The following is a 22817-nucleotide window of genomic DNA, read 5'->3' on the forward strand; positions in this document are numbered from 1 at the left end:
CCCTCCCCGCGATGCCAGGTCTACCCGGGCGGCCACACCCCGCGGACCCCACCGGCGCTCAGAAGGGACTGTGCCACGTCGTAACGCAGGGCGCACACGTCACGCAGCCGCGTGCCACTCCCATTCATCATTCGCTATGAACCGGAAGGATCGACCCAAATTTGTCCCCGGCCCTGACCCCACTGCCGCGCCACTGCCCCTCAGCCCAGGGCGAGGGATCCCCGCCCGATGGCCCCGCGACTGCGCGTCCCCCTGCCCCAATCGCCCTCGCGCTTACGGTCCCTTTACTGCCCTTCTGGGGCCGCACAGCCGCGCTTCCCCGCACTTCGGGGCTTCATTATTCATGCTAATGTATTCATATGTTGCCACGCCTCCCCCGGCCACCACCTTTACGGCAAGGATGGGATTTTGCGACCAGACTGCCGCAGTTTGCGGCGCCTGTTGGGTAAGGCAGTAGCTCTGTGCTCGGACGGGCCTGGCGCCGTGCTGGGGGTTTCTCTCCCCGCAGAGCGCTGCTGCCCACCGGCAGTACGGGGGAGTGTGTTTAAAGGGGCTTTAAAAGCGAGGGAGAAGGTGCTTTGGCGTGGGTCGGGCTATGGAGCTCAGCGGCTTGCTGCGAGCCCTGAGGCTGGAGGGGCCGCGGGATGGGGCGCAGCCGCCCCCCGCTGTTCCGCCGGCCGAGCAGGTCCTGCTCCAGATCGGGCTGCTCTGCTCCGAGGGGCCCGGCGGGGCCCACAGGGCCAGCGTGGTCAGAGACCTGGGGGCGCTTGTCGAGGCTGCCGACTGCCAGTGGCTGCTGGCAGGTGTGAGCCCTGCCACGCTGGGCGAGCTGGTGGCTGCGCTCAGTGGCTACGCAGCACCCCCAAAGCAGGAGCAGGAGGCTGCAGATCTCCCCAGTAAGGACAGCGCGTACACAGCTGCAGCTGAGAGAGCGGCAGACGTGGGCGCAGTGTTTGTACACCTCCTTGTGAAGCTGGAAGCTGCCAAGACCCAGGAGGCTCTGGGTGTCCCCATGGTGGGCCCAATCCTACGCCGTGTGGTGGGACCCATCTACATCTTTGCTGCAACACATGTCGTGGAGAGGCCCTGGACAAATGTGAGGTCTCGGTCAGCAGCACAGAAGCTGCTGGTGTTGCTGGTTCAAGCCGCAGGCTGCGAGTCGGTGGCAGAATTCCTTCAGGGAAAGAATGAAGATGAGGAAGGAAGATTTGCAGCAGTGATGGGGCTCCTGAAACAGGAGTTGACCAAGTAAGTAGAAAGAGGAGGGCAGTGATGTGTTTGGCTGGTCTCTGTGTAGGAAATACTGGAAGCTTTTGCGAAACTCTTGAACTCTGCCCCATATTTATCATCGAGTGTCTTGTCATGCCCAAGAGCTTCACAAATACCCACTAGTGGAAGGTGTTTGGGGGCAGAATTGGTCAGCTCTTACTGTCAGCTGAGAGGCACAAATGCTTAGGAAATGAGCATTTGTTAGTTCTAGTGTTCACTAAGTTTGTTTGTATTTCCAGAGACACTTGGAAGTGTAACCCTGCCACAAAGTTTGTGTTCTCCTGGACATTGCCTCATGTCACCCGGCCCTGGCTTAGCCGTTACCTGGAGTGTGTCCTCCCACCGTCACTGCTCATCTCAGACGACTACCGGGAGGAGAATAAAATCCTTGGTGTGCGCTGCCTGCATCATATCATTCTTAACGTGGTAAGGATTTGAGAAATTAGATCCCTTTCTAGGTGCTGGACACCTGTTAAGGTTCCTGACTTCTTTTCCTGGTTCTGCTGTTTACCTAGCAATTCTACTCCATCCCCCATACCGTCCCTGTCTGTTTAAGTATGGGTAATTCTTACATCTGTTAACACAGCCAAAAGGTGGCAAAACAATTTGTTAGCTCAGCTGATTCACATATTGGCCTGATGGCCAGTTTTCAGGGCAGGGTATTAAAAGTAATGCCAATGGAACTGCAAAACAGCAGCTGAGGAGGTGGAAGAAAGTGGCTGCTCCTGCGCATGGCAGGGTTTAACCTGCAGTTATTACAGTATGGTACCTGCTCCCACTTGCTTGTAAGCAGTGCTCCTGAGATGCAGTATGTGTGAGGGTTTGTGAAGGCCCTTCTCTTTTATTGGGTTAAGCAGGTGCTGAATGTGATGCGCAGGACTAATGTTCTGTTCTGTGTTGTTGCAGCCAGGTGCCGATCTGTGCCAGTTCAACAGGGCTCAGGTTGTGTACCATGCCCTTTACAACCACCTCTACTCACGAGAGGCCCCTCTCATCCAGGTAGGACAGTAGAAATTTGTTTGAATCTGCCTTGTGTATTGTGTATCAGCCCTGTGAGGGATAACCAGCTTAAGGCATTGGGAGGCAGAACCTGTTTCCTGACAGGCAGTCCAGTCAGGCTGTTAGGAACCGATGCCTGTGGCCAAGAGACAAAGTAACTCAGTGGATTTCAGGAAAATACCCAAGTAGAGGGCAAACCTCTTGCCTCCTGTCCCCTCCCAAGTGGCAGCCTTGCTGAAGAGGGCCAGTAACAGGTAGTAGAAATAGTCGGGTCTGTTGGGTGAACTGCAGCAGCTGTGGGTGGTCAGTGGGTCTGGAAGTTACTGGTGTTTTGTAGAGAACATATGCAGGATTGTACAGATGTACTGTCTCTCACCGAACCAGGCAGTACTGCTGTGCCTGCTGGATTTGCTGCCAATCCTGGAGAGAGCCCAGCGGCAGCAGAAGCAGGCCAGACCGACCGCGCTCTATGATGAGGTGCTGCAGCTGGTTCTGACCCACATGGAGGCAGAGCATCGCCTTGCGCTGCGGCGGGTGTATGCCAGGGCCCTGCCTGCCTTTGTGCGGAGGTGAGAGCGGTAACCGCAGACCTACAGGGACTTGCTCTGGCCTTGGTAGGTATCTCCCTTTTCAGTGTGTGTTTCTTTGTGTTGGCAGACTTGGCATCCTGATAGCACGGCACCTGAAGAGGCTGGAGCGAGTTATCTTGGGGTATCTGGAAGTCTGTGATGGCCCTGAGGAAGAAGCCCGACTGGGAATACTGGAGACATTGCAGTGCACCATTGAGCACGCTTGGCCCAGGTACCTGTCTGGGGGTGAAAGCCACTGGAGAACGCATATCCTGAATGCTACCGCTCTTTCAGAGCCAATGTCGCTGTTGCTTGAGGAAAAGGCCCCAATATATTAAGGAAGAATCTGTCACAGGGAGGAATTGCTGGCATTACTGCCTGGCTAAAAAAACTGGCCCAAAAAATAAGCTGGGGCCTCATTTTGAGATGATTTCTGCCTGTTCAAGAAGCATCAGCTTGGCTAAAAACTACATCTGTGCTCTCTGCCTGGTGGCTCAGAGTGCTGTGAATTAGGCTGCCCGAAGACAGGCAGCCCCAATACACCACCCCAGGGTTCCCCCTGCGTTCAGGGCCTGTGTCTTCCCTCTGGCGGGTGTGCTGAATGAGGCAGCTTCTTCAGCCCCAGCGCTGAAGCAGTTACTCATCTTAGCTGGCTACAACCCTGCTCCACATGTAAATAGCAACTAGCAGCTCCTGCCTGAAGTGTCTGGGAACTGCTAAGCAAGGCTGTGCTTTCCCCTGGCTTGTGAAAAGGACTTACAGTAAGGTGCAGCTGCTGCTTCCCTTTGCAGAATGCCGTGCAGACTGCCTGTGCTCCTCAAAGCCCTGCTGAAGATGATCTGGGACGTACACACTGACCAGAGTTCAACACCAGAGCCAGTAAAGGCTGCCTTGCTCCAAGGGGCCACTGAATGCCTCATCCTGCTGGATCGCTGCTCTGAAGGGCAAGTGAAGGTGAGCCAGGGACCCAGCACTGCTTTATCTCTGACCCTTTTCCCCTTAAAGGAGCAGAATGGTGCATGCAAGAGCCCACTTGTTTCCTCGATCCAACGGTATTTTCAAAGCATCAGTTCCCACCCACCTCAACATTAGCTCTTGATGCGTCGACAGCCGTCTATGTATGCTTTGTGTAATTCTCTTTGAACAGATAGCTGGGGGAGGGTTGATAACACCATAAACCTGAGCGTGCCAAGGCACTGGAAACTGATGCTTTTCTTGTTTCAGGTTCTGCTGGCAGGTGTCTACAGCAGCTGTGAGGAGAACCGCGTACGGGAATGCATCAGAAAAGTGCAAGAGAACACATGAGGCGTGGCTGATCAATGCACAGCCTGCTTTTTGTACAGTAAATTATTTTTATTTATTTAGTTACTGTCTTTCTCATCCCACTCCTGTTAGCCCTGTACCTCCCCCAAACAAGATACACTTGTGTGCTTGCCTAGCTGCATGTGGGCTTCTCCAGCTTCAGAACAAAGCAGCAGCACCCTGCAGACCAGGTTCCTTCCCGGAGCACGGCCCAAGCTGAGCCTTGGGTGACTGTAGAAAAGGTGAGGAGTCTTCTTGCTTAAAACTGCACTTCATGCAGGAGTTGTACAAACCTGCTGTAGTTCCCTGGGATAGGGACAGAAACCCTTCTCTTAAAGAAAATTATGAGTCTAGACTATGAAAAAAGCAGTAATATATTGAGGGTCCTGCACAGAGTGGCAAAAGCTGGAAGGAGTTCTCATGGCAGATCTGGAATCCTGTCATTCAGTACAAAATGTGGGTTCAGGAAGGAGTCAGGCTGCTTTTGTTTTAGTGGCTGGCTCTGTTTCTTCTTCGTATTCTATTTCAATATAGGGACGTTTTCTTCTGGCTGGTCCTTTCAGGGGGGTTTTCCCTTTAGATTTGGAGTGAGAGGCTTTCTTCTCTACTTCCTGCTCCTCTTCACTACTTGTGTCCAACTTATCCATGTCCTGAGGGAGAAAGGAGTGATGTCAAAGCACGGTGTGTAACTAAACCTCTTTCTGCAAAATTACCTCATATACCAGATTCTGGGTTATAATTCCTGGCTCCCAGTTGTCTAGTCAGAGGAGCTGGGCCGTAGTGGATACAGTGCAGTCTGACTGTATCCGTGTGTACCACAAATCTGATTTTGCTGGCTCTTAGCCCATCACCAGAGACAGCGAGAGGCTAGAGGTCACTTTCAAACAGCCTAACAGTTTATATCTGGTGCTTCACCTACCTCAAAGTCACTGAGGTCACTGTCATCTGCTTCCACAAACTCTCTTTTATCCATGTCCTGCAAGAAATAAGTCAAAAGCTAGTACGTGCACACTGAGCACAATGCAATGTTGTGACTTGCAACAGCAGAGCAATCAAGGCCACCGCTTGCACACACATGCTTTTTCAGAGTTCACCTCTCCTAGTCTCTTCCCACCCTGCCGTTCACGCTACAGTGCCCAGCCTGTAGGTGAATCAGAGGTGCTGCCCCAGGTCAGGGAAGGATGAACTGTGGTGCTGTGGCTGAAAGCATTACCTCGTCATCATCTTCTTCCTTCTCTGCATCGGACTCGCTCTCGCTTTCTGCATCTTGCTGTTGTAGAGCTTTGTCAAAGGCGTGAATGGGGAAGTTGTAAATATCTCCATACTGAAAAGGAAAATGTGGATTTTCTGTAAATCACAGGAGGAGGGCAGCCGTTGGCAGTAGGGTCGCCTGAAGCCTGTGGCTTGCACAGAGGCAGTTTCAAACTAGTGTAAACCTGGGGTTCAGCACCTTCCCTAATTCTGAAGTATGCAACCCGTACAGAAAACAAGGGGTTCTGCGTTGTGGGGAAACAAGTCCTCCAGCCCATTATAAATTCACCCAAGAAGCAGGGGGGCAGTCATCCCCTACCCCTCCTATGTGGCTGGTGCTTCTCTTTCATACCAAGGCTCCATCCCTCCCTGGAGAACCAGGACAGAGGGCAGCAGGAGCAGTTTTACTGCTGTGCTTGGAAGGCAGTGATCCTTACGGTATCCTGTTTCAGTCTTTCCAGTAGTTCCTTCTCAATGGCGTTATCCAGCTGAGCAGCAATCAGGGCTTTCTCCTGATGGAGCAAAGAGGAGCTGTATCAGGTGTTTGAAAGACAAGTGGAACAGAAGCGATAGACAGGAGATCACATGAAAGAGTGGCATTACCTCTCTTCTCTTCTCTCGCCTTTCAATCTTTCTGCGTAAAGGAACAAGTTTCCTCCTGCAGGTAACAACAAGCGCTAGTTAGCAACTCCGTCAGCCTCTTGTGTAGCTGATGAGCAAATGCTCATTCAGGGCAACAGCCAGCAGTTATATCATTAGAACTGTGGCTACAACTAGTTTACGTGCTTTTTATATACTTGGGACTAGACTGCAGTTAAATCCCTCTTAAGCCAGGTTCATTTACAAGCCTGCCAGAACCTCAGGAAAACAGCTAAATGCGCTAACGCTCTGCACAGGGCCGGTGGCAGCGGCTCAATAAGCCAAACTGTGGCTGCTCTTAGTGTCACTCACTGTCGCTTGAGCGTCAGCTTCCGGATGCGGATGAGGTACTGCGTGATCTTAGTAAATCGCTGCTTGCATTTGTGTCGGATGAAGCGGGGCCAGTAGATGAGGTTCTCGTCTATCTCTTCCAGTGCTTTCTCATAGTTCTTGCTTAGCAGGACCTGGGGTGGCGGAAAGGGAAAAGGTTGAGCTACAGTGCAGCAACAAAGCAGGGATGTATCTGCTCTTGGGAGGAGTCCCATCGCTCACTGCCCTCTGCTGCACTCGGCCAGCAGCCTGCCCTCATTAACTCACCCGCTCCCAGAGTCGACGAGGAAAAGCTGCCCGCTCTATCGTCTTCATGTACAGGTAACAGCGACCTGGAGAAAAGCAAAACATGATCCCAGGAGAGAGACTGAGCATGTCGCTGACAGCAGGAGAGTGCTTGGAGCTGGAGTGCTCTCTGGCAGGCGGTATTTACCCCCTGCCCACCCAAGGGGTTGTTCATTGCTGCTGCTGGACCCCCACCTTTCTCCTCCCTGATGGTCGCATACTGGCTGTTCGCCAGTGGGCAGGAGGAACGGTTGCACAGACCGGTCAGGTTGTACTCATTGCGGCAAAAGTTCTGGGTCTTTGTCCTGGAAAGGAGAGAGGTGAGGTGGAAGGGGATGGGCGGGAGCACCCCACTGCATGCCCTGCTCCTTGCAGCCACCACCCCATCCTCTGGTGGTGGTGGTGGCACAGGGGTGAGGGGAACACACTGGGGCCCCAGGGACACCCAGCTTTGTCCCTGCTGACACACACACACCCCCCAGTGGGGGGAGCACAACCCTATCCCCTCAAAAACTCACGTTATCTTGTAGGAGCAGAACTGCCTGTTCCCCAGCGTGTCCCAGACAACCTGCGAGGACAAACAGCGGGTGACACACGCTGCCACCCCTCACCCAGCACCCTGTGCACCCCCGGGGAGGATTTAACGGTGGGGGGGGGGGGGCATGGGGGTTGACACACGACCCCACAAAGACTGCTGCCCCCTCCCTGCAGCCCGGGCAGAGGCACAGGGACAGCACAGCTGCTGCTGCCACGATGCTGGTCGCAGCCCCCTGGCCCGGGCACGGGACCCCCGACAGCGGCCTGGGGATGGGACACCGACTCCCTCCTACTCCCGGCCCGGGAACAGGATACCCCGACCCCCCCCAGCCCAGGGATAGGACCCGCAATCCCCCTGTAACACCAGCCTGAGACACCCGACCACCTCCCCTCCAACCCCGGCGCGGGGACGGGACACCCTGACCCCCCCCCCCCCCTTCCAGCCGCGGCCCGGGACCCCCGACCCCCTCCAACCCCGGCGCGGGGACGGGACGCTCCGACCCCTCATTCCAGCCGCGGCCCGGGAATGGGACACTCTGACCCGCGCCACCCGGCCCGGGACCCCCGACCCCCCCAGCCGGGGCTGGGACCCCCCGGCCACGTGGTGGGTGCGATGAGGCGGGCGCTGATTGGCTGCGGGGCGGCGGGAACGGGTGAACCGGCGGACTCACGTCGTCCGAGTGCATGGTGCTGTCGCCGGGCCGGAAGAGCGGGGCTCCGCCAGCTCTCGCGAGAGCGGCGGGGAAGGGCGGGGCCACGCTGTCGTAGCGACGCCGCGGCGGTTTCCGGGCAGGGCCGCAGCGCCGTCCGCGGCGGGGGGCGGGGCGGGCGCGCCGGTGGCGCCGGAGCCCGAGGGGATGCGCAGCCGCGGGACGGGCCCTGTGCAGCGCGTTGTCAGCAGGAAGCCCCCTCCCCCCTCCGGGGCCTGGTCGGGGCCAGTCGTGCTTGAGGGGGCGGGGGGGGCCCGGCCTCAGGCCCGTCTGCCCTGTCGTTCCTCCTCCCCGCTCCCGGCAGAGATGGCGGCCGCCTCGCGACGGGGGGTCTGCCAGCGCCCCGCGCTGCCGTTTCCCGCTGCAGAGCCGTGAGGGAAACGTTTATCGGTGACCTGGGCCCGAGGGCGCAAAACTTCACAGCTGCAGCCCCCCTGACGTGGTGTCCCCCCGCCGCAGAGCCAGCAAGGCCTGTGCATATCACACTGCTAACGCCTTGAGAATTCAATGCTTTTTCTTTTTTCAGCAGGGCGAGTAAAAAAAAGAGGTGGTTTGATGCAGGGATTACGACCTAATGACTCAGAACAGAGAAACTCCAGTGCTCGTGGCACCGCCGCTAAATTGATGAATTAAAAAGCCAGAGCTGCCAAGGCCGAAGGCAGGAGGGTGGCCTGTTGCAGCGGGGCTGGGGGGGCTTGGGGGGGGGGGGGGCTGGGGGAGTCTGGGGGGGGCTGGCTGGCTGGGGGGGGCTGGCTGGCGGGGAGCCCACCTGGCAGAATCAGAGGGAGCGAGTTTCCAGAGCAACACACAGAGATCAGACAGGATTAAATATTTAACTGGGAGGTGCGCTGTGGAGGTGTCGATAGAACCCCAAATGGAATGGCGTACTTTTTTGCTTTCCGTCACAGAAAGCAAACATGTTTTTCCTTTTATTCTTGGCAAAGCAGGGGAACAGGTGGAAGATAAAAATAACCGGTTTTTTGAGAGCAAGCTTAGCGTTAGTCATTTCCAGTCAGCCTAAGAAATATAATTTCATCTTCTATGTGCAAAGCAAGGGGCAATGGGCCCGCTGTGGATGTGGGATTGCCTGACAATAGCCATTTATGACCTTTGATAATGAGTCATAAGGTACCAAATCTTGATGAATTGTTATTATCCTCCTGTTTCCCTGCTGGCAAGTGCATCTGCATTGTGCCGCTCAGGCTCCCGAGCAGTGATTCATCTGTTCTTTCTGGCAAGTGAAATGGCTGTGCATTATACAACTGCTCATTCAAGACAGAAATGAGTTTTATATAAACTGCCAACAGTGGAACCAGAGAAGCTGTAAGTTTGAGGTTTCACTGGAAAAAATGAGATCACGGGAATTTCTCTGATACTTATAAAATTAATTTGGTACCTCTATTACTTCACTCTCTCTTACTTAATTGTAACTTTACAGACCATTATGCTCAATAATTATTGTTAACAGTGCAGCTGCTCTCTTTCTAAACTTGTGGCTGGGAAATTGCAAAGGGGCGATTAAATCTATTGTACTTCTCATTGTGATGGGTTAGGATCACAAATACAGCCCGTTACCTCATCTCAGCTGAGAGGAAGGGATTTTAAAAAATGCTGTATTACTCACTTGTAATCACAGGCGATCTAACTAGCTTTGTTGGCTGAGTCTATGTTTAAGAGTCTGAAACTGCTTTCAGCCTTATTTCGACCTGAATTTCTTAGAGTTCTTCAAATAAATGGATTTAATAGCTGTTGGTAAGGACACACAGGCAGCTATAAGTAGCACATAAACAGCGCAACACATAAAATTATACTGAGATGGCAATAAACAATTTTTTTTAACTGTCTTCAGCAGAGCGTGGAACACATTAGCAGCACAGTGACATCTTTATTGACGGACTGGCAGTGACACAGATGGATAGTGCTTTGTTGTTACAGAAAGGTTTCATGCTGGCAATTATAGTAGAATTCTGGAGAAAGAAATCTCCCAAAGCTGATAGCATTGATTTAATTTTCGGCTTTTTTTCCAGTGCTTTTTTTTCAAGAACATTAAGTGCTTTAAAGTTATTAACAAATGCCACTGGACTCATGTGGGAGAGATGTTGATATTATCCCTTACTGCATGGGTAGGCTGTGCCTGGGATGATACTGGTCTGTGGGACAGGCTGGTACGATTCTCCTCATCTTTGTAACTTATTTTTACAGGTGAGATGTGGTGAGTTTGGGCAGCTTGCCTAGAAGTCCCACAGCAAACGAGTGGCTTAACTAATGGATAGAACCTCCAGATCCTGGCTCTCTGCTCCCTGCTGTGGATTGCATGGCCGAGGGAACAGGTCAACGAGACAGCCTGTGTCCATCCTGTGTCCGCAAGTCTTGGGGGAGGCTCAGTTATTCTTGGGTGCTAATACATCCACGTTCTGTAAATATAATAGTAGCTTCAAAACAGGGTGTGCATCCTTGTACTTGCTATTCCGCATTTTCTGCCTCCACATCGCTGTCATCTGTGAGAGGGAAGTCGCGCAGGGTTTTCTGAGTGGTGTAGTTTTTGGGTTGCATGGGGCATTCCTGGCTTAGGATTGCCTGGGTAAAGGAGAGAAGAAGTCATGCTTTAGTAAAAACGGTGATTAATTTGAACAGTTATCGGGAGTATTAGCACTTCAGAGAAAGCCAAAGTAGCCAAGAACTTTCACCCAGGGAATACAAGCTGTGAGTTAAGGGGAGGATCGTAGCTCTAAATGTTTCTGGTTTTATTGTCTTGAGTTTTTCGGCCCTTTTCTGAGGGCAGAGTAGAGCCCAAAAGGGAAGGCACAAACCCTGGCAAGTTTATTATCTCCCCCAAAATCTCTGGATTATCAATCCCCTATACTTTAAGGGAATAAAGACTACTTAAACTCACAATCTTCTCCTCTTTAGCGGGAGGGTTGCGCAGGTACCAACAGAGAGGAGCATAAGTGATATTGATAACTCCAATGATGACCATCAGCCAGGGAAACCCAATAGCTCGTACAATTGCACCGCCCGTGGATGGACCTGCAAATTTAAAAGTTAAAGAAGGCTAAGATAAGAGAGAACAAAAGGTGCCTTTCCAGTTTGGAGGGGATCTGTGAATCTACGGTGACTGGGTTGCAGACTCCCTGCCAGTTGCTTGCAGTGGACGCTGGGTGGAGGAAAGGGAGTGATAAACTTATGGAGATACACACTGAGTACATCATCCCATGAGTTCTTCCATACCAATAGCAAAGCCCATGCAGAAGGCGACATCAGCTATGGCATAGACATTGCCGTAGACGGAGGTGTGGCGAAGATCCACAAGGTAACCCATGATGGGCATCATTGAGGAGTCCACCATTCCTGCCGAGAGCAAGAAGGACCCGATCAGTCCTTGCCTTGTCTGAGGGCGGTGGCGAGAGCTGCGTTTGAGCTGTGCTGCAGACCCTGACCACCAACAGCTTACCTATGGCAAAGCCAAGCCCACCGTTTGGGCCAATCAGCCCATAAATATTTTTGGCCAGAGGTACCTTTGAGAGGAGAGAGAGAAGATTCGTGAGTGAGGCCAGAAGAGCTGGATGAGGTGTGAAGGTGTAATATAGCTGTGAATGAAACGCGCGTGCAACCACTGAACTGGCTGTCATCTGCTGTCTGCCAGGCACGTAACCCCATCGCCGTACTGTCGCCCACTGCCCCTGCTGATTCTTCTACAGAAAGGTCTCAGAATTGTCTTGCGCTACTTACACAAAGGAGACTAATCCCCACCACAGCCATGCCAATCAGGGAGCACAACCACCTGCAACGAGGCCGCAGTTAGGAGAGGGCAGATGTCCTCAGTGTGCACAACACCACGAGTGTCATTCATGCTGAAAGCACAGGACTGGGCTGGGTTGCACTGAAATCTCTTATATTCCACTTACCGGCCCATTTTGTTAGCCAGAATCCCAAACAGGTTGGTGCCGATGAGGTAGGATATGCTGGCAGGGAGAAATGCCATCCCTGAGAGAGAAGGGGAGAGAAAGAATAAAAAAAATAAAAAAATAAAAAAAAAAAGATTGTGTAATCCCTGAGCAAATATAGGGGATTTGCAAAAATGTTCACTAACTGCCTCTCTCGTTTGGAGAATATCACGAGCCAGGCAAGACAAGGTAACGTCCCGCGCCCACTCTGTGGGTGCCCAGCTGTGCACTGGTTGTTTCTCTGTGTCCCCCACTGCCATTGCTCCATGTCACGGCTGCGCTGGCTGCCCCGCTGCTCCGTGCCCTGTAGAAGCGGGGGGGGGGGGGGGGGGGCAGGGGTCCCTCTGTGAAAACAGAGGGAAGCGTGGAAAATGTTTGCTTTTGATGCAGGGAGACACGCAGTGGTGCAGTGATTCACCCACAAGATCTGTGAGACAGAAGCTAAATGCAGAACATTTTTGTCCCCACTTCAATGAGCTCGTCCTTCTTTCCCGTCATAGTTTCTTCCTCTTCCACCTTTCTACCCTTGCCTTCTGCTTTTCATTTACTAAATAAAGAGGGGTAAAATAACTGTTTAAGTCAAAGGCCGTGGGGGTCATTATGTAGACAAAATTAAATATTTGCACTGCTTGTTGATTTACCAGTTGTTTATTTTTAATATGCTCTCCCACTGACTATAAATAAAACTGATCAGCTCCATTTCAATAAGACAACTTCCTTATTGGAACACGCCTATGGTTAATTTTCTTTCCTCTCACTAACAACTACAGAACATGGTTAATCCTGCAGATGTAGTCCAAGTTGTTTTGTTGGGTTTTTTTTTTCAGTGGGCAAACTGAAGCATACAAATAAAGAAGCCCCTTACGTTCATAACGGCTTGTGAGACAGGTGGCTTGTGGTTGGACTGTGTCTAAATCCAAATCACTCTCAAATCTCAGGTACCTGAAAACCTAGTGTATATTTGGGATTTTCTTTGATATCTGCTGACCTCTGGGTACTGCTAAGTCACCTCAAAGCTTCCCCTTGAGTTCAGTGGTGACGGGGACAGCCTGGAGAGCTTTTCTCAGCCTGTGACATTTGTGGTTACCAGGCAGCTATGCTGTCCCTTCTCCTCACTGCCAGAATCCTTGGGATGCTGCTTTACCCTTGTCCATCCTTGCTCAATCGCTTGCTCCTGAGAAGCATCGTAGGCTCTTATCGGGATGGATGCTCCTGCCTGACCAGAGGATAACTCGATTAGGAGCTCTCAGCCCCCCTGCTCCTGGGCTGCAATTCAATTTGGGATCTGAGTGTAGCCTGGGGCACCCCTCGGGTCATTCCACAGCCAGTTGGGGTTTATAACGATTCGTTTTTATTTTTGTAGCAAACACAGACAATGTTATCTCCACATCACATTTTCTAGGCAGCTGGTAATTAGCACGTATCATCCTGTCCTGCCTGGGACTCTGTAAATGGCCTTGTTTTACTCAGAGCTGCCTCTGCAAAACCCATCTGGCTGCCACGATTTCAGCCCAGCACGATACCATTATCTGCCCTGCAGAAGACGGGATTCGACAGGCTTCCTGTGCACGAAACAGCCTTTCTTCCACTGTTACTGCTCTTGTGGGGAGCCTGATTCTATACAATTTTTTCAGTAATAGAGAAAAGCACATTGTATAGCTACCACTAAGGACATTTCCAGCTGAAATTGGAGCAACACGCAGCCTGGGATCACTTGCTCTATGCGGGTGAGGGCATATGTTTTCTTCTTTTCTAGAATGATCTAAGAGATTATTCAATCCACCTTGCAGGGCCGAAGCAGGACCGGTTCTAGCTAAACTGTGTCAAGCAGCTGTTTGGGAGTAGAGGCTGCAAAGCACACCACCTACCTAGCTGCCATTTCGGGGAGCACATGGTTTGCATCATCCAGATGGGCAAGGTGGGCTCCAGCATGGCCACCCCCATGTTGGAGAAGCAGAGGGCACCTGACAGGGAGAGAGGGGAGAAATGCTCCTGTTTAGCCACCTTTTGCTGCAGTTTCAAGCAGGCATGAGTGAATCTCTTCAATCAGCAGACGCAGTTTGCACAAAGAGGAGCACGGTGCGTGCTGACGTCCGCCCTTACCTGCAGCCACCAGGATGTAGGGGTCTCGCAGCAGGGTGAACACTGGCGTGCCTTTGGTGCTCTGCGGGATGGCAAAGGGGGGTTATGTGGCTGAGAGCCACGGGTGCCTTCGCACCCATCCTGGGCTGGGTGCCTGCACAGCCCTCCTCCTCGGGGAACACCTGCCTGCTTCATTCACGCTGCCTGGCGCCGGCTCACGTGCACGCAGGCATCTGTACTCACCTCGGGGGAGACCTTGGAGGGCTGCAGTATGCAGAGCTGCAAAGCTGGGAAGAAAAACCTGACATTAGCTTACTCCTGGCAACAGCATCACTTCGATCTGCATTTCCCTCTGGCTTTTCCTTCAGCCTGACCCCTTTCATCAGCAGAACCCCCGGGCAAGCAGAAACTGTCTGGGGACATTGTTCAAGCGGGCAGGGGCAGAGGGGGCTCCCTCCTGTGAGAGGGAGCAGCCAAACTCCCTGGAGTGAGCTGCGTTAGAATTGTTTTGTCAAGCCACGAAGCAGTCAAATGTGCAAGTGCTCTCCGTCAGGCTGCCAGCTGCCTGCTGGGGAGCCACAGCTAGAGCATGACAGAAATTAGATCTGGAAAAGAACAGGATTAAAAAAGAAAGTTTCATATGGATGGGACCTGCGTTTCATTTTCCAAAAGCTCTTACACGCTTCATTAAAGATATCTTGCATTACATCTAGGCAAAGATGGTAACTGTGACTATAATTTAATTAGCTTAATACTTCCCACTAAAAATGCACGTTTCTGCTGTCTATAACTTTGCGGTTACGCTCTGAAGGCTCTCGTGGCCTGCATCTGTAATGCAGCGATCAGAGAAAGAACAAGGATCACCATTTATGCTGGCAAAGCCTAATTCCTTCATGGCTGGTGAAGAGGCTGCAGACAAGTGTGCCTTTCACAAAGAATTCGCAGTTCAAAGAGCTTTACTGAATGTGCTATTCAAGCCATTAAAGCAATCAGGGGGTTTATTAAGTAATGAGGCACTAATTCTTACTCTATTGCTATGCCAGTCATCTGGTGGTAGAAAACATATGATTTAGCAATAACAGAATAACCGGTGCTGATCATATCACCCATGTTGTATTAATGTGCTTCTTCCCTCACACAAGCCCTGCGCGATTCTCCCCGAAATGTCCACGTTTATATCTTTTTACATGTTTTTTTGTTGTGGGTTTGGTTTTTTGGGGGGGGGTTTGTTTTGCTTTTTTTTTTGTATGATTAAACCGTTTAGCTTCTCACCTCCATCCAAGAGGGCGAGGAATGCCAGGACCAGGAAGGGAGATGCTTTCCCCACGAATTCGTACATCACGCTCCCAAAAGGGGCCCCGACTGCAAGGGAAGGGCTGCGTCACACAGCAGCAGTGCCACCGTCCCCAGCGCCCGGGCAGCAGCGCTTGGCTCCTGCCGGCGGGGTTTCCTCTGAATCCCCCGGCGGGTGTTTGGTGGAGGTGGTGGGAAGGTGTCAGGTCCCGTGGGCAGTGGCTGCGGAGGGTGAGCAGAAGGAGGGAGGAGGACAGGTGGCCGTGCCATGGGATGCTGCCGGGGAAGGGGTGCAGCCCGGCAGGTGGAAGCCATAGGTGGTGGCCAGCAAAGCTCTGGAGATGCTGTTGCTGTAAACTCCGTTGGGAGGAAGGTTTCCTTACTCAGCACACCCAAGGCCAAGCCTCCAAGAGCGATCCCCATTGCGTTGCCCCTCTCGAAGTCATCTGTGTACACGCTGGCCAGCATGCCCAAGCCTGGGAGCAGAGAGAAAGCAGAAGCCACATGAGGCTGGCTGGTACCATGGTGGTGGTGGCCCTCTCTGAAAGCAGCCTGGGCTTTTGGGGGGATTTATCTGCTTGCCGCTGGGCTGTGTGGGTGCGCTGTCTGTGCCAGCCCAGCAGGCATGGCGAGGAGGACTTTGAAGGCCCTTGGTGTGTCTGTGCTGCTCATCATTCCTGAGACAGTAATTGAACCCGGAGAAGGGGAGCTGACGTAGGGACTGAGGTGTAGTGAAAACACTTACCTGCAACTGATGAGAACGATGATCCAACGCCTTGGAGGGCTCGGGCGATGAACAACAAGGTGTAGGTGCCCGAGAAAGCAAACACTGTGGAGGAAGGGGAGAGACAGCATCAGGCAGAACCATGGACTGAGCGTTAAAACCCTGCAGAGGGTTAGAGCAGCCTCAGCTTGCACCAGTTTGGGTGCTGGAGGGGCAGAGGGCCACTCGTACTTTCTTGTCACCAGTTTCTGAGACCGGTTGCTCTGCTCTCACTCCTTTCTCCTGCATGGGGACAGCAGTGCAGGCACAGACCAAAGGATTTTCTCCTGTGACACTGTGCATGAAGGGCAGATGGAAGGGAAATACTCACTGACTGTGGAAAGGAACATGATGATGAATCCAATGAACATGGGGATGTGGTATCCTATCCTGGAAAGGGAACAAAGAGGCACCGTCTCAGGGAGGGTTCTTCATTTCAGCTTGAGATCTGGTCTTGCTGCCCAGTCTTAACACAGACGTCTCTGTGGGGCTGGTAAGCATCTCCTGAACGTGTGGAGGCGCCCAAGGAAGCATCCAGTGTCTAAGTGCCCCCAGATAACACTGTAAAGCCCACCCAGGGACATGGCTCTGTTTTACCAACTCATCTGCCCACCCAGACCACGCGGAGATGAGCCCAGCACAGCTCACACAGGTCTGCTAGAGACAAAGGCAAAGAAAAACTCTGGGGCAGAAAATCTGAAAACAACATTATATCCGCAGTGAGGTGGGAGTCTTTATTTGTTTGATGGTTATTGGTATTAAATAGCATGTCTGCACCTGAGGAGAGCATTAGTGAAGCTTATGTTGTAATATGAACACGCAAGCCATTTGTAAGCTTTTAGAAAAGGTAAGATTTATGCTGATTTTGATGCATATATTCTCCCGCTTGCTGTTCTCCCCCCGGTTCCTGTCACTCCGTGGTTGCAGTGGTCGCACATGCAGCCCAGCCCTTTGCTGCTCAGCTGATGGCAATCGCCTTTGCAGGCAGGAGCTGCCTGTCCCCGCAGGGCTCCATCCCGGCATGAACCCAGGTCTCTGACCTACCTGTTGGTCAGAAGGCCCACGGATGGGTTGACCACCAGCTGTACGAGAGCCTTGGAGGCAAACAGCAGCCCCACACGGACATTTTCCTTGGCGAGGAACTCCTCGCCTTCCAGGCAGCTGCTCGGCAGCGGTGGGCTGCTGGTGGGGGGCTGTGGCGGGCGGCTGCTCTCTGTCCCATTCACCAGCTCCACGGCGCTGGTGGAGCCCGAGACAGTCACCGTGGTGTTGTCAAAATAGAACATGGAGGAGAAGAGAGAAGCCTTTGAGGCTGGAGGAGCCGGCTCAGTCTGGGCTGAGTCGACAGAGCTGTTGCTGCCTTCATATTCTGTTGTATAAAGGAAGGTGGGGACAATCGGTACTGGAAAAAAAAAAAAAAAAAACAAAAACCCAGGGAAGGGATTAATTAGTAATTTTACTCCATTTTCTGGCTCAGCACACAGCTGAACTGAGTGGTGCTGGCCAGGTGTCGGTGTCCTGGAAGCTCCCAGCACCCAGCCCTCCCCACAGCTTTCCCTGCCGGCACTGACTGGAGAGCGACCGAGGAGCCAACACGCCGAGGTGGCACCCAAAGCACAGCAAGAACCCCACGCCGTACCCACGACTGTCAGCAGCATGTTGTCGAGCAGCAGCGCGACGAACACCACCACCAGCACCAGCCTCCGCGACACCCTGCCCGCTGCCAGCCAGCGCCAGGGCACACCTTCGGCAGCCGGGGGCATGGCTGGGAGCCTGGAGCTCAGCCTGGGTCCTGCTGGCTCCTGGTCCTCAGGGCTGATGGTCTCCTGTCACCTTTAAAGAAAAGGCTCTGGGTTACAACCTCCCGCAGCTCATGGCTTCTCCCTTGAGAACACAAATCTTGAGGTCACTTGGCACCTGTGTCCTCCAAGAGCTGGGTGCTGTTCCCCAGGAGCTGGGACCACCAGCTTTGCTATCAAAGACCATGGTTTTATCGAGCTTGCATTTAAAGTTGCAGATGGAGTACGCTCTAACCCGTTTCCACTCTCCTGAGACATCTTGTACCTGCTTCAAGGCATCGTTTAAGTCTTCTTCCAAAGACTGAAAGCACGGATCAAGCCGGTAGCTTATCTATGGTAATCTCTACATCTTTTATTCCGTGTTTGTTCTTTGGAGATTAAATTCAGTCTCAAAGGAAATTCATTTACCATGCATGTCTTTTCATTTGACCTAATTGAAATGTCATGGCAAGAATCAGGACTTAAAAGCCTAACATACGTCATGTAAGATCAGGGCTTCAGAGGAGCTGAGAGAAGATTGCTTGCTTGGTCACACTGAAAATATCAATCAGAAATTTGCACTAAACCAACCAAACAATTAGCTAATTACGTTCTTACAGCTCTTAGGCACTTCAGAGTCTAAGTGGCAAAATGAATGGAGCTGAGTCCAAACGGTCACCCTTCCCAATAATCTTGTGGTTTCCTGAAATCCCAGGCAATGATATGTATCAATTTTTAATTAAAAAAACCCAAATTCAAACCCTCTATCATCTATCTTCAAACCCTCTATCATCAAATATGAATGCCACACAGGTCACTAAGTTGGGAAGCAGGGATGGTTTCTCACTGTACCTCCAAGTGCTAGTAAATACCAAATAATAGAATTAATGCGAGAGAAGATATATATATATATAAAAAGTACAAGAGAGAGAGAGAAAGGGTAAGGAAGCATAGACAATAAAGACATGTAGACTAATGTAGCCCTCACGTCTCAAGCCACAAACCCTGTCCCCTTCTCAAAGCAAACCTGTTGTGTGGAGCAGAGGAAACCAAACTCTTACCCTGGAGCCCATTTTGGTGCGAGGAGCCGGCTGCTGCTGCAGGAGGTAGTGTGGTCTGCAGCTGCTGCTCCCGGAGGATTTATGATTACCTTTTATCAGAAGAGGATATGAGTGTCCCTCTTCCATGGAGATTTAATTGGAACCTCAAACAAGTTTCATTCAGCCCTGCAGCTCCTTCTGCGTCAGAGCAGGACGGTGGGGTGGGCTGAGGGGGACTGGGAGGAGAGAGGCAGGAGTGTTTATCTGCAGCAGAGACACCTGCTTTCCAGGCTTTCATCAATGCTTATCTGTCTCTTAAGAGTCACCTTAACTCTTGCCTGGATCTGAGCACACCGAACACACTGCCCAGGGACTGCACAGCCCTCCCTTCTGTGGGGGTTGTGGGGGGCAGAGAACGGATTCATCACTGGGGGCCAAGGCTGGCATCGTTAAATGGCCCTGAGAAATGCATTTGTAAATAGTCTAGGTCTTGGGCTGGTCTCCAGTGACTGATGGCCGTTCTCTTGCTGCCCAACGCTGCTTGTCCTTTGTACAGCTGCTCTTGTTGCAACCACGGCTCCGTGTTACACATCCTGGAGTAAAACCAGGCAAATCTCACCACCAAGACCCGCAGCACGCCAGGGATTTTTGGCTAACTGCAGAACTCAGGGAGCACAATTTGATGAAAGAGGGATATCACACGAGTTGCTCTTCCCTGCTCCCTCTGCACATGTTTGCACATCACCACAGGCTGTACGTGTGTGTTTAATGGGTCAAGCCTGTGAATGTTGGCAGTGGGTGCGGGTCCGTGGGCTGGGTGCGTGAGTGTCGCTGCTGCCGTGTGCAGCGGGCATCAGCCAGCAAGTGGGGAAGGGCTTGCTGGGTGGGTGGGAGAGGCTCCTGCAGGATACACAGCCGAAAAGGCAGCAGCTGGGGGGTTTGCTAAAGGGTCTGTGTGGAGGCTTTGCAGGGACACCTGCATCGCTTTGCAGCCTGCAAAGGGAGGGAAAGGAGCTGCACATCCAACAGTCCCGCAGCAGGCAGTACCAGAGTTGCTGCTTCACCTGTGGGATGTGGTACAAGGAGCTGCCTCCAAAGCATCCCTTCCCAGGCAGGTTTTTCCTTGATGTGCTGAATGTTTTTAGCATTAGAGGGCAAATAAACTGAAAGAGAGATCTTCCTCAAAAGGAAAAGAGAAATACTTAGGCCACTGCATCTCATGCTGTGGGCTGGTCCATAGGATGCTGAGAAGCTGCCTTTGCCTAGTGCGCAACGTAGATCAGCTTTTCAGGATTTCCAAAACTATGTGTGACGATAAGCGTTCATAGTGGATGTAAATACTTTTAAGGCCAGAATGCACTGATCTGACCTCTGATTTCTGAGAGGTGTGAGGGAACCTCACCTCTCCCCTGGGTATCAACAGGTTGTGGTCCCTCCACAGCTGAGTTCTGCCTTTGCCTCCTTCCTGCAGAAGGATGCTGGTGGTGGGGTGCCTGTCCACAGCCTTTCCCTACACCATTATGCTGTCTGCTTTGTCTCAAGGAGATATTTCTTGGCTTAACAAGGCCGGTTTCTCCTAAGTAAAGCTGGGTGGGAAATCATAGCCGTGCATGGGTGAGCAATGCAGGCATGAATGGCAATGGCATGTCATTTACAGTGTGATCTCTTTTCTTTCATCATTCCTGTTTTCTTAAAGTTTTGACACTTGGCTCTGTGATTTCTTTTTAAAACCAAAACTGATACCATCGTACATTCAGGATACAGAGATTTACTGCGGAGAAAGAAAATGCATCCTAAACATATTCACCTTTTCTCTGCTGGCATGTAGATCTGCCACTGAGGCCATTTATCTGGCTTCTGCATGGCCGAAAACTATTGCCAGTAACGTGAGATGAGTACATCCTCCCGAGGAATTCCCTGGGTGTGCGTTAGAGCAGAAGTTGAAGCCTTTAAATATATTTCATGAGCTGAGAGTGGAAAGTCTAGGCCTGGAAATGACTTTCTGAATAGCTGCAAAGCAGACAGGATGAGCAGTGCAGCACCACCATCTACTGAGGGAGCTCAGAAGTGCTCAGCTGTTCGTGGGCTCTGGATAGAAAATGATTCAGCTTCTTTCGGTGAGGAGGGGCACGCGGAGACAGTTATTGTTGTTATTGTTATCTTTTTTTCTTTTTTTTTTTTTTTTTTTGCAGGCCCTGAGGTCAGGACACATGTTGTTTGGCAGCCCTAAGCCGCTGCAGGGGATTGCGGTGTCATGTCACTTGTTTTGCAGAGATGATGGGAAGCTTACTCAGATGTGCTCTGGAGGCATTTCCATGTGTCTGTCGGATTTTTCCAGGCAGTTCTCTTGGAGACGTGTTTTTTTTTTAACCATTATAAATGTTTGCCATGAATTTTTCTTTCAATAACCCTACCAGGGGAAAAAAAATATGACTACAATTTTCTTCCTGGCCAGACTGAGATAGTAAAATATGGTGAATGTTTCTTATGTAATAAAAAGTATAAAAGAATTTATGGGCTGTCTCGGGGCCCGGAGTAGGATGTGGGTCTGAAAAATCACTGCTAGTGGACCTCACACCGGCTCTGCCTGCTGACCGCGGTGCCGGGGGCTTCAGCCGGCAGCAGGCTGGAACAGCGAGGTCTGGGTGCTGCTGGCACCCCAAGGTGCGCTGGAGCACCCCTGGCAGTGGGGGCTGCCCCTCCGCTATGGGCCACTTGCTGTCCCTTCTCCTGAGCAATTGTTTGAGGGTTGTTTTTTTCCAACGGGCTCATCCAGTCCTTGGTACCTTGTTGCTCTACAAACAAGCATGGCATTGCCGGTATCTCATTGAAAACATGTTCCCCCAAGGTATTTCCAGTTGTAATGGAGAAGGCGGTATAATATTGGTTTGTAACACCAAACAGTTCTCTCTCACTGCTAGGTGGGGAGGAGAACAAGCAGCCACTATTAAAATTTATCCTGTATGAAGAGATGCACAGCCCGTGAGGAAACAGAAGGCTGACAGACTAATGGTTTCCTGGAAAAAGGTGTTTACAAACAACCTGCTATCTTTTTTAATTAAAAAAAGCGGCCAGCACCTGGTGGCTCTCCCGTGTCTTCCCAGCCACTCACCCCTGCTGGCTTCCTTGTCTTTCTTTCTCTCTTTCCTTCTTTCCTACCTTCTTTCTTTTTTCTCTTTCTTCCTGTTCCCTTTTTCTTCCTTGTCCTTTTTCTTCCTTGTCCTTTTTCTCGTTTCTATTTTCTTTTTATCTTCCCTTTTTTATTCTTTTTCCTTTTGCCATTCCCATTCCCTTTTCCTTTTTTCCTTTTCTTTTTCGTTTTCTCTTTTGCTTTCCCTTTCCCTTTTGCTTTCTAATTCTCTTTTTCTTTCTCTCTTTTTCTCTTGCCTTTTCCCTGTTCTCTTTCCTTCTCCCTTTCCCATTCCCTTTTCCTTTTTTCTTTTTCCTTTTCCCCTTTCCCTTTTTTCCTTTCGCTTTTGCTTTCCAATTCTCTTTTTCTTTCTCCTTTCTTTTTTTATTTTTTTTCTCTTTTTCTCTTGACTTTTCCCTGTTCCCTTTCCTGTTCCCTTTTCCTTTTGCTTTCCCTTTCCCTTTCGCTTTTGCTTTCACTTTCCAATTATCTTTTTCTTTTTTCTCTTTTTCTTTTTCTCTTTTTTCTTTCTCTTTTCCCTGTTTCCTTTTCCTTTTCCGTTTTGCTTTCCCTTTCCCTTTTGCTTTTGCTTTCCAATTATCTTTTTCTTTTTTCTCTTTTTCTTTTTCTCTTTCTTCTTTCTCTTTTCCCTGTTTCCTGTTCCTTTTCTGTTTTGCTTTCCCTTTTGCTTTTGCTTTCCAATTATCTTTTTCTTTTTTCTCTTTTTCTTTTTCTCTTTCTTCTTTCTCTTTGCCCTGTTTCCTTTTCCTTTTCCGTTTTGCTTTCCCTTTTGCTTTTGCTTTCCAATTATCTTTTTCTTTTTTCTCTTTTTCTTTTTCTCTTTTTTCTTTCTCTTTTCCCTGTTTCCTTTTCCTTTTCCCGTTTGCTTTCCCTTT

At 51.1% G+C, this 22817-nt stretch overlaps 3 protein-coding genes and 1 non-coding gene across 6 annotated transcripts; 1 reads left to right on the forward strand and 3 right to left on the reverse strand.

The window, feature by feature from the left end:
* Positions 1-56: 56 nt before the first annotated feature.
* LOC114015566 (small nucleolar RNA U13) lies at positions 57-151 on the reverse strand. Its single transcript, XR_003559572.1, has one exon. It is a non-coding gene; the product is annotated as a small nucleolar RNA U13 (small nucleolar RNA).
* Positions 152-413: 262 nt separating this feature from the next.
* On the forward strand, positions 414-4201 carry TTI2 (TELO2 interacting protein 2). Its single transcript, XM_055696109.1, has 7 exons — positions 414-1248; positions 1509-1695; positions 2176-2268; positions 2653-2837; positions 2926-3069; positions 3629-3791; positions 4062-4201. Exons 1-7 carry the CDS (start codon positions 596-598, stop codon positions 4140-4142), a joined length of 1506 nt encoding a protein of 501 aa, XP_055552084.1. The 5' UTR covers positions 414-595; the 3' UTR covers positions 4143-4201.
* Positions 4151-7957, reverse strand: MAK16 (MAK16 homolog). Its single transcript, XM_055696110.1, has 10 exons — positions 7853-7957; positions 7163-7212; positions 6840-6949; positions 6627-6691; positions 6342-6493; positions 5994-6048; positions 5828-5902; positions 5353-5463; positions 5059-5115; positions 4151-4789 (listed from the first exon to the last, which is right to left on the reverse strand). Exons 1-10 carry the CDS (start codon positions 7865-7867, stop codon positions 4613-4615), a joined length of 867 nt encoding a protein of 288 aa, XP_055552085.1. The 5' UTR covers positions 7868-7957; the 3' UTR covers positions 4151-4612.
* Positions 7958-10212: 2255 nt separating this feature from the next.
* On the reverse strand, positions 10213-18948 carry SLC18A1 (solute carrier family 18 member A1). Of its 3 annotated transcripts, XM_055696107.1 has the most exons (16): positions 18813-18944; positions 17613-17806; positions 17018-17375; positions 16305-16363; positions 15956-16039; positions 15594-15686; positions 15190-15279; positions 14161-14204; positions 13939-13999; positions 13704-13799; positions 11797-11875; positions 11621-11672; positions 11343-11406; positions 11120-11239; positions 10785-10918; positions 10213-10468 (listed from the first exon to the last, which is right to left on the reverse strand). In XM_055696107.1, exons 2-16 carry the CDS (start codon positions 17734-17736, stop codon positions 10355-10357), a joined length of 1572 nt encoding a protein of 523 aa, XP_055552082.1. In that variant the 5' UTR covers positions 17737-17806; positions 18813-18944; the 3' UTR covers positions 10213-10354. The 3 variants fall into 3 exon arrangements, 2 of the variants coding, with proteins under 2 accessions (XP_055552082.1, XP_027659491.1); XM_027803690.1 differs by lacking the exon at positions 10213-10468 and having other exon boundaries at positions 10807-10918; positions 11089-11239; positions 18813-18948; XR_003559562.2 differs by lacking the exon at positions 10213-10468 and having other exon boundaries at positions 10807-10918; positions 11089-11406; positions 18813-18945.
* Positions 18949-22817: the final 3869 nt, after the last annotated feature.

The sequence above is a fragment of the Falco cherrug genome, chromosome 18 (assembly GCF_023634085.1).
Source record: "Falco cherrug isolate bFalChe1 chromosome 18, bFalChe1.pri, whole genome shotgun sequence".
In the NCBI taxonomy this organism is placed as follows: Eukaryota; Metazoa; Chordata; class Aves; order Falconiformes; family Falconidae; genus Falco; species Falco cherrug.

Excerpts from the sequence above, each read along its gene's own strand:
- TTI2 (XM_055696109.1), top strand. The coding sequence starts at position 596 with ATGGAGCTCAGCGGCTTGCTGCGAGCCCTGAGGCTGGAGGGGCCGCGG. Across the intron at positions 2,838-2,925 it reads CTGCCTGCCTTTGTGCGGAG|ACTTGGCATCCTGATAGCAC; the intron begins GTGAGAGCGGTA and ends TTGTGTTGGCAG. Across the intron at positions 3,792-4,061 it reads GCTCTGAAGGGCAAGTGAAG|GTTCTGCTGGCAGGTGTCTA; the intron begins GTGAGCCAGGGA and ends TTCTTGTTTCAG.
- SLC18A1 (XM_055696107.1), bottom strand. The coding sequence starts at position 17,736 with ATGCCCCCGGCTGCCGAAGGTGTGCCCTGGCGCTGGCTGGCAGCGGGC. Across the intron at positions 11,407-11,620 it reads TGGGGATTAGTCTCCTTTGT|GTACCTCTGGCCAAAAATAT; the intron begins GTAAGTAGCGCA and ends CTCCTCTCAAAG. Across the intron at positions 10,919-11,119 it reads CTGCATGGGCTTTGCTATTG|GTCCATCCACGGGCGGTGCA; the intron begins GTATGGAAGAAC and ends TTAAATTTGCAG.
- MAK16 (XM_055696110.1), bottom strand. Across the intron at positions 6,692-6,839 it reads GACCATCAGGGAGGAGAAAG|GTCGCTGTTACCTGTACATG; the intron begins GTGGGGGTCCAG and ends GCTTTTCTCCAG. Across the intron at positions 6,494-6,626 it reads CTCGTCGACTCTGGGAGCGG|GTCCTGCTAAGCAAGAACTA; the intron begins GTGAGTTAATGA and ends CCGCCACCCCAG.